At 38.7% G+C, this 13,980-nt stretch overlaps 1 protein-coding gene across 2 annotated transcripts in view; it reads left to right on the top strand.

Annotated features, from left to right (window-relative positions):
- The first annotated feature begins 625 nt into the window (after nucleotides 1-625).
- Trit1 (tRNA isopentenyltransferase 1) overlaps nucleotides 626-13,980 on the top strand; it is a 49,589-nt gene continuing 36,234 nt past the window's right edge. For both annotated transcript variants that reach the window (XM_026393401.2, XM_077791247.1), the window contains exon 1: nucleotides 626-799. In XM_026393401.2, coding sequence (XP_026249186.2) covers nucleotides 626-799 — 174 coding nt within the window. The remainder of the gene's footprint in view (nucleotides 800-13,980) is intronic.

The raw sequence follows: 13,980 nt of genomic DNA, 5'->3' as shown, positions 1-13,980 counted from the left end.
TTTGGCCAAGGGGATGGAAAGTTTTGTCCTGGTTTCTGATTCCATCTGACGTTGTACTGCAGAATGAAAACAGTAGAGCAGCCGCCCTTGTCTGAGAACTGGGCAGAACTGATTCTGGAGAATGGCACACCTTTAAGCTCACTAGCGCCAGCACTAAATAGGCAAGTCATTTTTTTTTCTGTCCATTTAACAATTATTGGGTGTTCATTCGCTACCAAGTCCTGCTTCCAGGCCCTGGAGATACAGCAATAGCCTAGGCAGGACTTTCTTTTGCCATTGTGGAATTTACAGCAGGAAGTATAAGTCAGAAAATAACCAAGAGACCAATATACAGTTATATATTCTAATTAGTGCTATGAAGAAAAAAATTGGGTGCCGTGAAATAAGAAATGATAGGGAGGCCTCTATTTAAGATGGGGCTGTCTTCCCCCTTTTAAGAGAGCAGGCAGGTGAGGTTCTGTTGCCAGCTAGCTTATGGCAATCACGCGCGAGCCTCCTAAGTAGAGACCTTTGTCCAGTAGCGCCCTTCTGTCTCAGCATCCTTCCTTTAGAGCCTGACATACGCGCCGGCGCAGTGACTGTTGCTATGGAGACAGTGTCCGGCGCATGCGCAAATGACTCAAAGATGGCGGCGATAGCGGCTGCACGAGCGGTTCCTGTGGGCCCTGGGCTTCGGGGCTTGCAACGGACACTACCTCTGGTAGTGATTCTCGGGGCTACCGGCACTGGCAAGTCCACCCTGGCATTGCAGCTAGGCCAGCGGCTTGGTGGAGAGATCGTCAGCGCTGACTCCATGCAGGTATGGTAGTGCGTCTGGCCCCGGGTCTGGGAACGCTGAGGGCCACGCGCAGGCCTTTGGAGGAGTGGACGTCCTGTCGCGTGGCGGTAGTGAGTGAACTTGAGGCTTGTGTGCCATAGGGGCTAGGTGAAGGGAAACCATACTTACTAGGTGTCAACCGTATGCCGACACAATTACGACACTGCAGTGTGATACAGACTATGATCATCTCTCCATTTACAGATGAGGGTGTTGGGGGGAGGTGAAACGACTTGCTCCGTGTCACACAGCAAATAAATGGAGGAGATGATATTTGAACCTACAAGGTTGACATATAGGCGTGCAATGAATATCTTTTTAAATTAAATTATTGAAGAGCTTTTGCTGTAATTCTAACTTTAACCTAGTGAGACCATGAAAAATTAGATGCCACCTGTGAGCTTCTTCTGGCATGATGGAATACAGCAAGCAGGAGACCTGGATTCGAGTATAGAATCTGCATTGGCCATATGACTTCTGATTACCAGTGCCCTTTATTTGGACCTTATAGTGTAGAGGAAATGTCATCTACTTCACAGTGGGGAAATGTTTAGTAAATGAGATCATGAATGTTTGAATGAAGAACCGGATGGTCTGCCCAGAAGAAGGCCAGCTATGTGGTAAAGCTGAAGTTCTCAACCCTGTTGGCTAAGCGATTTGAGGGGTCTTTCCCTCTTCTTTCAGTTGGGAGGGGTATCTTATTCATCTCAGGTGGGAGCATTTATTCTTGATTGAAAGTGGGTGACATTTGGGTGAATCTAGTGGAGCAATTACAACAATTGTTTATTCAAGAGAATTTACAGTTCAGCATATTCACAGTAATTGAGATGTTGGACATGAAGTGCCTGTCACTGAACCTAGCCTCCAATGAGTACTTAACAGGAAGGGCAATTCTTTTCCCCACTTCACTCTATAAGCCCTTTAGCATGAATTCTACCTTATTAGCTCATTTGGGGTGACAAGCCCATCAGCACACACGAAATGAAAGGATAATTCAAAACGTTTGCATTTGGCTTTGTGCCAGCTTTGGGAGACAGAATTTAGCTAAAATTCCAGCTCTGTCTTTTCCAAGATATGCAATTTTAACCTAACTTCCATGTGCCTTTGTTTCTTCTATAAAGTAGGAAAATAGTAACAACATTATTGTGATGATTAAATGAGATAAACTATGTGAAGCACTTAATACACTATATGGTATGAAGTAAGAGTTAAAAATATAGTAGTTACTGCTTTCTGCAAGATCAGAGACAAAGCCATAATCTCTGTACTTAAGGAGTCATGTATATACAGATTAGACATCTGTATATATATATATATATATATATATATATATGAAATATGGTTAGAGCTAGTAAGTGTTTGAACAGAGACATTTATGGTGCTTTGCAAGGTGGACAGGATTGGGGGAAGTGAGACTGAAAGTACTAGATTTGATGATAAACTATTAAATATTATCAAACTCATGAGAAGGAGAAGGTTGAAATCATTGAAGGTTGTCATAGTCATGGAATGCTCTCTAAAAATGGGCTTGAGAAATAGGTCAGGTTTGGATAGGTAAGAAAGAAGAAAAGACATATCAAAGGAAGGAACACAAGAGTTAAAAGGTGAGGGCTGGCGCTAGGGATATAGCTCAGTTGGTAGAGTGCTTTGCCTCACATGCACAAGCCCCTTGGTTCAATCCCCAGCCCCCCCCCAAAAAAAAAAAAGATGAGGGCTGGGGGTAGAGTGCTTGCCATGCACATGTGAGGCACTAGGCTCAATACTCAGCACTACATAAAAATAAATAAATAAAATGAAGGTATGGTGTCATCTACAACTAAAAAAAAAAAAAAAGAAAGAAAAAAGTTAAAATATGAAATGGTCAAAGAATATATAGTAAAGAGACTGTTAAATAGCTTGGTATCATAGATATTATGGTGTGAGATGAGTAACATGATGAAGGCAGTATGTAAGGAGCATGCATTTGTGAGCAAAATATGTATTGAATTGGACTTGGGGATGGGTGGGAGAGGCATACAAAAATACAGAAGAATGGTATTAATAATAGATCTAAGACCTAATACTTTTTTTTTTTTTGTACTGGGGTTTGAACTCAGGGGTTCTCAACCACTGAACCACATCCCCTGTCCTATCTTGTATTTTATTTAAGGACAGAGTCTCACTGAGTTGCTTAGCACCTCGCTGTTGCTAAGGCTGGCTTTGAACTCGAGATCCTCCTGTCTGAGCCTTCTGAGCTGCTGGGATTACAGGCCTGGCTCTATGACCTGATACTTTGGAGACTTGATTAATATGGACTTTAGTAAGATGGAGTTACACAAATGATATCTAAGGACCATTCCAATTATTCCATTCTATAATTTCTATATTCTGAGTTGGTATGGTGTTAATAGGGATGGAGGAGAAAAGAAAGATGTAATGTTTTGAAGGTAATATCATGTTATTATTTTACTGATATCAGTTGGTCATTGATTGAGGAAGGATGAGAAAAATGGGTACAGTGTAGTTCAGGATTCAGATTTGGACGCCTGGGAGAATGGTGAACTTGGAGATCAGGAAGATTTTGCATCTAAGGGGAAGTCTAGTTAGTGGATATTTGGAGAATGCTCTAGACAAAAACCCACTTCAGGACTCTTGCACTTGTTATCTCTGCCTGATGGAACCTCTGTTCTTACATAACAGTGTGGCTTGTGCCTGCTTTTCTGGTCTTTTCTTAGATGTTACCCTTCCTATACCACCAGAATTCCCAGTCAAAAGTATTCTCACCAGGTGCTGTGGCACTTGCCTGTAATTCCAGCAATTTAGGAGGCAGAAACAGGAGGACTGCAAGTTTGAGACCAGCCTCAGCAATTTAGTAAGTCCCTAAGCAACTTAGCAAGACCCTGGCTCAAAACAGAAAAATGAAAAGGACTAGGGCTGTGGTTCAGTAGTCAAGTGGTTCAATCCCCGGTACCAAAAAGGGGGAAAAAGTGTTCTTAATAAATCAGCTTAATTTTACATCTATTTTATTTTATTTTATTTTGGTACTGGGGATTGAACCAAGGGGCTTTCTACCTTTGAGTAGTATCCCTAGCCCTTTGTATTTTATTTATTTATTTTTGCAGTACTAGGAATTGAACCCAGAGGCATGCTACCATTGAGATATCTATGTATTTATATATCTCTATCTATATTTGTCCCTAACCCCTTTTGTTTTTTATTTTGAGACAGGATCTTGCTAAGTTGTTGAGACTGACCTCAAGCTTGTGATCCTCATGCCTCAGACTCCTGAGTAGTTAGGACTATAGGCATGTGCTATTGTGGCCAGCGTTACATCTATTTTTAAGTAATTTATTGGGTTCTGGTAATGAGGGTTGCGTATAACTCTGTAATAGCGATTGCATACTCAGAATGTTTCTTTACTCAAAGCTGTGTGCCTAAGGGTAAAGTTTTAGAGGCCTTGCTCACAGTAGAATAGGCTGGTTGGTGGAATACTTTATGCCTCATGTAGTGCTGATGATATGGTAGATCTTTAATATTTGGTGAAATATTTTATTAAAAGGGTACATTTTATAATTTTAATACATTTAAGTTTTTTATGTGGTTGTAACTGGAATATGAGAGTTAAATTTCTTTCATCCTTCGGATGCTATGAGGATTAATTAATATATGAAAAACAATGAAGACTATTGAACTTTCTGAACTGTTTATAGATTGTGTTTAATTTTGATTATACCTTGGATATTCATAATATTTTCTCTTGATCCCTACTAAAAATTTTTGCTTTTATTTTTACTTTTAAGTTGAAATAATGAAATAAATTATCCATGTGCCATTCTTTGTGGGTATGCACAATTCTTCATTTCTGTCTTCGCTCACCATCCTGCCCCTGTTAGAGTAGTGCTGCCCTGCTTGTTTTTTAGCCAATGAAATTATATGCTGCCTTTCAGTGACTTCAGGTTTATTTGGAATATATTTGGCAAATGTGAACAAAATGCCATTCTGTGTGTGTGTGTGTGTTTGTGTGTGTGTGTGTGTGTGTGTGTGTGTGTGTGTGTGTTTCAAGGGCAAGCCATGTGAGACATAAAGTGTCTAAATTACATGGACTACTGTTCAGTGAGCAAGGCCTCTAGCAACTTTTCCTTGATGATATACAACTAATGCTAGGCAAGTGCTCTATCACAGAGCTATATAACCCAGCCTGAAAAATGACATTCTTTTTTTTTTTTTCTTCTTCTTTTTTCCAAGGCCTTGCCCATGATAGGCAAGTGCTTTACCATTGAGCCACATCTCCAGTCCTTTTTATTTTTTATTTTGAGACAGGGTTTGGCTGAGTTGCTAAGGCTAGCCTTAAATTTACCATCCTCCTACCTTAGCATCCCAGGTAGCTGGGATTATAGGCCTGTGCTGCAGTGACTGGCTAATATTTACATTTTAGTATCCCTTTCAACATGCTGCCCAGACTTTTATATTCAGAAGTGTCTCAGTGAGGAAAAACAAAAAAAGTTGTAAAACGCTGCCCTAAATTTTCAATTGTCTTGCATCTCATACCTTCATCCCTTTGTCCTACCTTGACTGTAGGGTCATTCCAAGGCAACCCCCTACAGCTCATTTTCTTTCCAGGGAGAGTGCTTGGCATATATATGTCCAGAACAGATATTTATTTGTACATTCATGTTCATGGCAGCATTATTCACAGTAGCCAAAAGATGGAGGCAATTCATGCTTCTACCAAAGATGTATAAATAAAATGTGGTGCATACATTTAAGAAAATATTATTTTCCCATTTTATTTTCAGTGTGCTTAAGCATAATGTTTCAAGTGAGTTTCTTGTAGATGATAATGATTAGGTCATGTTCTACCCATTATTGTCTTTTAATTGGTATATTAAGAACATTCATAGTAATGTAATTATTCTGTGTTTGGGCTTAGGTCTGCCATTTTATTCATTTTTCTGTTCTCTTTTTATTTCTGTATTTTTTACATCCCTGAAAATTAAACATATTTTTATAGTTTATATTAATTCATCTTGATTTTGAGGGTAGGTTACTAGGGATTGAACTCAGGGGCACTTGGCCACTGAACCGCATCCCTAGCCTTATTTTGTATTTTATTTAGCGACAGGGTCTCACTGAGTTGCTTAGTGCCTTGCTTCTGCTGAGGCTGGCTTTGAACTCCTGTCTCAGCCTCCTGAAACAATGGGATTATAGGGATTTGCCACTGCACCTGGCTCTTTATAAAGCCTTTTAATGACCCCTGTAGGTAGTATAACTGTCATAGTTTGGTATCATGTTTTTTTACTAGTTTGAGTGAAGTGTGGAAACTTTACTTCCATATATGGTTCTTAGCTACCCTTGTTTATAAGACGATTGCCCTAAATATTTCTTCTATATACATTTAGAATTATAGTAGGCAATAGTTTAAATTTTGGCTCTCAAAAACAATTTAGAAAAACTCAAGGGGAGGAAAAGAAGACTATTATAATTATCCACTTACAAAGCCAAGAATGGGAATTTATTTTTTATTTTTTCTGCTCTGGGGATTGAACCCTGGGTCTCAGGCATGGTAGGCAACTGCTCTATCACTGAGCTACATTCCCAGCATCAAGATCAGGGATTTAAAAAATTAGAAGTGAAATCATTTTTACATAGGAGATGCTACAGAAAATCAAACAATAATCTTATGGCCTTCTGCCTAATTAAGATTAGCGAGGGCTGGGGATGTGGCTCAAGCGGTAGCGCGCTCGCCTCGCATGCGTGCGGCCCGGGTTCGATCCTCAGCACCACATACCAACAAAGATGTTGTGTCTGCCGAGAACTAAAAAATAAATATTAAAAATTCTCTCTCTCTCTCTCTCTCTCTCTCTCTCTCTCTCTCTCTCCTCTCTCACTCTCTCTTTAAAAGAAAAAAAAAAAGATTAACGAAACAGTTAAAAAGGTCTAATGGGGCATGGTGCCACAGGCCTGTAATTCCAGCAATGTGGGAGGCTGAGGCAGGAGGATCACAAATTCAAGGCCAACCTCAGGAGCTTAGTTGAACTCAATCTGCAGCACCACAAAAACAGATAAACAAATGAACAAACACACACAAAAAAAACCTGAGCAAAACTAAAATCAAAACACAGAAAGATCTACTTTTCACATTAAGCAAAAGGCAAGAGGAAAGTGGACAGTGTGCATGTGCATAGGACTCCACCAGGAAAGGTGGTCTGGAGGAAAAAACTTCAGAAAATTTTATTGAACTTTGAAAATTACGGAAATTGGATTAATGGTACAATGTGGATATACCATGAAAATATTCTACATGAAATACACCAGTCACAAGAGGACAAATATTCTATGAATGCAGTGAAAAGTACTTGCTTTTGTAAACACTGAATAAGTAGGTGCTTTAGGTATTGAAGTAGCTCTATGAGGTAAAACCATAATACAGTGGTTAAGGGTCTAGAGCAGTAATTTTGTCTTGGAGCGAGAAATACAGTGACTTGTATCTATAGCTACCTAGCGCCTGAAGGTCCTGCCTTGCCTCTGGCTTCTTACTATTCTGCATGTAATTTGTGGAATGGAGTGTCAGAATTGCTTTCTGAGGAATTACACGATTAGGGACTCCTGTTGGGTTCTACTGTGGATTTCTCCACAGCCAAACTGACAAGTGAGACACCTTTGTGCTTAATTTTCTGTTTTTTCCAAACCCTGGTTGTTTTGCATTCAGTAGTGAGAGTTTGAATTCAAGTAGAGACTGGTAATATAATCCCTGTTTTCCAGGATGGAAAAACTGAGGTACAGAAAGATTAAAGAGCTGACTAGAGATCATACTGTAAAAGACTCGCACACCTGGGAATTGGATCTGGGTCTTCTAACTCATTTGTAGAGTCTGATATATTGCAGAAAGATGATACTGAAGGTCTTCTTTTCAGTCTGAGTCATCTCCTTGGCATGTAAATTCAAGGTACAATGCTTTGCCTTCAGTGACTGGATGAAACATTGTACTGAGAAACTTGAAGGCACTTGCCAAACATGTACAGTGACTGCCTGGAAATACAGACTACCGACTATATGCTGAGAGAAAATAAACAAAGTGTTCCGTTTGGGTTTATAGAGAGGAAGTATTTCTGATGCTTTAATTCTTCAAGTCCTGTGGAGAAGCAGTAGTCAGACATAGGAGCACAGTTCCCTTTGTGTTTGCCTAAACTTACAAGAGGAGAAGCAAATGATTTTTGGCAGTCTGACTAGTAAGCAGGGTATGTGTCATCTAACAGATGTGGAACTCTGTGTTCTTTTTTGTCTGCTTTGGGACATAGTTTAGGAATAGTGTTTTGTACTAAAGGACTGTCCGTCTGATAGTACTCAAGGACAATTTGGGATGCATGGGGGAGGGATGTGAAAGGGGAGATGGGATGGTGGATCATAGTAGTTTAATAGGACATGAAATAAAAGGTGCAGAGACCTATTGGCCAGGAGAGATGGGGCCTATCCAGAGGCTTTTGCCACAATTGGCAGAGCAGTGTTTTAAAAAGGACTGAGACTGACAAGAGACTGTGAGGGAAATCTGAAGGCTTTTGTCTCTTATCCAATATATGTGTGAATGATGATTTTCTAGGTTCCTTGGTTCACCTCCATTGTAAGTAAATTTAGTTTTTTTGGCTACAGTGTTAAACTGGGTAGGCTGTACATATATGATCACATTTTTGCAGCTAATGGGAGAACTCTGAAGTCAAACTTTCCATGTTATATAAGGAAAGGGAAGTGACTACTGGCCAAATGGGAAGCCACAGGAGAGCACAAACAAGGCTTGCAAATTCCGATTCCTTTGATGAGGTGCTGCCCTAATGCTGCAGTGCCTGGGGTGGGGTGTTGAAGCAACTTCCCTTCCAAAAGAAATATATATTTGAAAGGTTAAAGTTACTTGGGATGTATATAGAATTCATGTATGTGCTCTAATGTGATGTAAATGAATTGGGTTCTCATGTTATCTGTTCAATTCTTGAGATAGATTTAAATCAGAACAGGATTCTGTTTGCCACTATTCTTACCTTTAGGGCCCTGCTTCTGAGTAGGTGCCTTACTGCTCCATCCAATTGTGGCAGCTAGAGGGGAAGCCTCCACTACTGCACAATGAAAATAATAATACTGAAGGTGGGTGTGTGGCGTATGTCTGTAATACTGGCCTTTCAGGAAACTAAGGCAGGAAGATTGAAAGTTTGAAGCCAGCCTTAGCAATCTACTGAGATCTCAGCAACTTAGTGAGACCTTGTCTCAAACTAAAAATTAAAAAAAAAAAAAAATAAAGGACATGTATCTCAGTGGTAAAGCACCCCCCTGGGTTCAATCGCTATTCCAAAAAAAAAAGAAAGAAAAGAATAAGGATGAAAAAAATAACATATATATATTAGGCACTGTTCTGAAAGTTTGATATATGTTACATATGTTACATGTTTTAATATCCTTACCACAACCTTTTGAGATAGGCACTATTATTTTATCCTACCAAAAATTACTTTCTTGAATTCTTACCTTGTGCTGTTCTATATTGTCCCTTCAGCTCTTCCTGTTTGTTTACACATTTGTCTCCCACCCCATTCTTTTTCTTCATAGCACTTTGTACATTTTATCAGGCACAGAAGAAGGAAGAATATTCCTGACAAAAATAACAGCAACAAAGTGGAGGAAGGGTTCTTTTATATGTTTTCAAGGAATGGCCAACAACTATTTGGAATACTTGAGAGATAGTCATAGGAGATGAAACTAAAAATACAGGTCCTGATCACAGATTTTTGAGGTCCCTAAAAGCTATGCCATGAAGTCTGGGGTTTTAAACAGGGAAGCAGTTGTAAATCTATTTTACAAAGTAACTCCAGTGGCTGGGTAGAGATGGGTTAAAGAAAGAAAAACAGTTTAGCATTCTGTTACAGTAGCCTAGATTAGAGGGACTGGAGTTAGGCTGTGGCTGGAGAGAAGAGGTAACCATTTTGACATTTTCAAAACAAACCAATAGTTATTGAATTGGAAGCATTTGGGGGAAAACAAAAGATAAGAACAAAGCCTTTTTTGTGTTTGGAAAAAAAAATGAGACATGCTTATTGAAAAAAATTTCCAAATGAGAAAAGTACAAAGAAAATATAGTCTCTGCATCCAGGGGTAACTATCTACTCCCCCTCCCATGCTAGGATTGACCCCAGGGGCCCTTTACTAGCCTCCTTTTAAAAAAGTATTTTATTTATTTATTTATTTTGTACTGGGATGGAACCCAGGGGCACTTAACTGCTGAGTCATATTACAAGACCTTTTTATTTTTAATTTTGAGACAGGGTCTTAGCTAAGTTGCTGAGGCTGGCCTTGAACTTCTGATCCTTCTGCCTCAGCCTCCTGAGTTGCTAGGATTACAAGCATGCCACCACCACTCCTAGTTTACACACTGCTTTTTTTTTTTTAAATAATGTTATGGATTTTTTGTTAATGTATATAACTCTATATTAGAGGTCTCAATCTGGAGCAGTTTTGCCTTCCAGGAACATTTGGCAATTGCTGGAAACATTTTTGATTGTAATAACTGAGACCAGGTGGATTCCTGGCCTCCAGTGGGTAAAGGCAAAAGACATTGCTAAACATCCTGCTGGGCATAAAACAGCCCCCCACAACAAAGAATTATCTGTCTCAAAATAGCAATAGTATACTGAGGTTGAGAAACAATGTTCTACATTATTACTAGTTTTAAAATTTTGAAATAACTGTAGATTTACACAAGAGTTTTAAAGATGGTACACAAAGTTCTTCTATACTCTTTATCTAGCTTGTCTTAACATTAACATCTTACATTACCATGGTATGTTTATAAAAACTAGGAAATTGACATAGATATGATACTGTTAACTAAACTGTAGACTTGGATTTTACCAGTTTTCCACCAATGTCCCTTTTCTGTTATGGATCAAACTTGGGATCCCATATTGCATCTAGTCATCATGTGTCCTTATCTCCAATCTTGGGCAGTATTTTAGTCTTTTCTTGTCTTTCATGTCCTTGATACTTTTTTCCCCCTAGTACTGGGGATTGAACTCAAGGGCACTTGACCACTAAGCCACATCCCCAGCCCTATTTTGTATTTTATTTAGAGAAAGGGTCTCACTGAGTTGCTTAGTGCCTTGCTTTTGCTGAGGCTGGCTTTGAACTTGGGATCCTCCTGCTTCAGCCTCCCGAGTGCTGGGTTTACAGGTGTGCACCATCAAGCCTGGCCCCTTTTTATTTTTTGAAGCAAGTTCTCACTAACTTGTCCAGGCTGATCTTAAACTTGTAATCTTCCTGCCTCAGCCTCCTGAGTAGCTGGAATTGCAGGTGTGATTGAATTGCAGACCTGCCTGACTTTCCTTGATACTTTTGAAAGGTAATGGCCAGCTCTTTTTTAGAATGTCCTTTAATTTGGGGTTTTGTTTCTCAAGATTAAATAGGCATTAAAGATTTGGGGAAAACAAAGAAATGAAGTACCTTTGTCATTGCAACATATCTCACTACATGGTATCATTACTCATGATGCTAACCTTGATCATTTAGTTAAGGTTGTGTGTGGCTTCCAGGTTTCTCCACTGTAAACTCATGTTTTTTTTTTTTTTTTTTCCTTTTGCATGCTATTTTGCCTTTCCATTTTCATAATATGATAGTATTCATTTACTAGAAATGAGTTGCCAAGTTTGTTCTACACTGAATGGGAGAATTAAGCCTGACTTCCTGAAAGGAGGAATATAAAGAATTTGTGGACACATTAAAAACACCATAGTAATTAATATGTATTTCAGGGGAGGTATTTAGAGGTTATGCAAATATCCCATTTCTCCTTAAGTTGTTCACACTGATTTTAGCATTCATCAGCAAATCTTTCCTGTCCCAATTGCTATAGTAATTTTCCTTATTCCTTCTCATTAGTAATTGAAATTCTTTAAAGAAGACTTGTCTTGTTGGGTAGAGTGGTTTATGCCTGTAATGCATAAATAATAATACTCTAGAGGCTGAGGCAGGAGGATTGCAAGTTTGAGACCAGCCTCAGCAATTTAGCAAGATTCAGTCTCAAAATAAAAAGGGGTGCAGGTATGGCTCAGTTGTAAAGTGCCTCTGGGTTCAATCCCCCCTCCCCCAAAAAAGACTTGTCTTTTCTCCTCTATTTATACCATTTATTTAACATATCATTATGGATATTTATTTATTATTTGATTTATAATCTAGTACTTTGTTTATATATGCATGTGATTGCTATATGTAAAATACATAGATGATAAATTATTTGGTGGTGCTGAGAATCAGACCCAGGCCCTTGGCATGCTAGGCAAGCACTCCACTAGCAACTACACTCCTACCCCCAGCCTGTTATTTTTATTTGTTTGCGTGCGCGCGCGCACGCTCTCTCTCTCTCTCTCTCTCCTGAAATTGTTCCATCTTGCTTGCTCTCTGGCACTATAAGATATTTCTTGTCCTTCGGTTGGAAGAATTAAGAAATATATGTGTGTACACTAATCCATGTATACATACTTATATATATTTATATTTCTGTATCTATCTGTATATAAAAGTAAGCATTAATTTATATCAGTATCTCTCACACTAATCCAGAACAACAGGGTTCATTCTAGGCTTCTCTGCTTATTTGTAATTTCTTTCTTTGAGAATAAGAATCTGGCTTTTGTTTTATATATTTACTTATTTATGTAACCTGAAAAGTAGTTTCAGTGGTTACTTCTGTGAGAAAGGGATTCACCAACTAGAGTACAGTGTGTACATTTTTTTTTTAGCCTTACAGTATGAAGTAATAACATTGTTTTACAAAGTTACTTAGGTCAGCTCCTTTTTTTTTTTGCCCCCTCACCCCCATCAGTGAAGTTATGTCTGACATTTTTAATACAGTTAAGATTCATTTGTTGTAGTCTGTAGTCTATCCTTGGTTCCCCAGACATTCCTATTATTTTGAAATTTGCATTCAAGGAAAGTGTACTCTTTGTTGTGTAAGCCCCCCGCCCCCCAACATTGGGATTTGAATCCAGTAGTGCTATACCACTAAGCTATAGTCCTAGTCCTTGTAAATTTTGTTTTGAGTCAGGGTCTCACTATATTGTCCAGATTGGCCTCAAATTTATGATCCTCCTGCCTCATCCTTCCAAGTAGCTGAGATTGCAGGTGAGCACCACCACAACCAGTTTTATACAGTTCTATGGTGTGTGTGTGTGTGTGTGTGTGTGTGTGTGTTTCTTATTTTGGTAAATGTTGGGGATTGAACCCAGTGCTTCATGTATGCCAGGAAAGCTCTCTTATCTCTGAGCCATATCCCAGCCCCAGAGGATATATTTATTTTGTTATTTTGCTTATTGAGGTTAAATTCCATATAACATCGATACCTTTAAAATGAACAATGCAGTGGCATAATCACAACATTATATAGTCAATACTTGTGTCAGGTTGCAAAACATTTTCCTCATCCTGAAAAGAAAATTCCATACCCATTAAGCAGTTATTCTCATTTCAGTTTTCCCTCAATTCCCAGCAACCACCTATCTGCTTTTTTCTCTATAATCTAATCTGAGTTTATATATTAATAGGATCATACAATATGTAACCTTTTGTATCTGACTTCTTTCACTTACATTAGTTGTAGTATATAGTCAATACTTTATTCCTTTTTATGGTTGAATAATATATGTGTAGACCACAATTGGTTTATCTCTTGATGGACATTAACACTTTCAAGCTGTTGTAAATGTGCTGCTGGGATGGGGATGTAGCTCAATGGCAGAGTACTTGTCTCAAGTATGCAAGGCCCTGGTTTCAATCCCCAGCACAAAAAAAACAAGCAAAAAAGGGCTGTTGTGAGCATACATAAGTCTGAATTTGTTTGATTACTTATTTTCAGTTTTATTTCCTTTAATTATTTTGGATATCTACCTAGGAATGGAATTGCTGGATCATGTAATTCTGTGTTTAATTTCGAAGAACTGCCTGTTTTCCACAGTGTCTACCCCATTTTACATTCCCACCAGTAGTGTGTTAGGGTACCAGTATCTCCACATCTTCTCCAATACTTTTTTTTTTTTTAAATTATAGCCAGCCTAGTGGGTATGAAGGTGGTATCTAATTGTGGTTTTGATTTTTATTTCCATGATGATGAATGATGGTGTGTTTGTTGGCCATTGTGTCTTTGGAAAAATATC

Source organism: Urocitellus parryii, chromosome 11 (assembly GCF_045843805.1).
Source record: "Urocitellus parryii isolate mUroPar1 chromosome 11, mUroPar1.hap1, whole genome shotgun sequence".
Classification (NCBI taxonomy): domain Eukaryota; kingdom Metazoa; phylum Chordata; class Mammalia; order Rodentia; family Sciuridae; genus Urocitellus; species Urocitellus parryii.
Note: the sequence above shows the minus strand (reverse complement) of the source record. Positions and strands in the feature narration are given on the sequence as shown.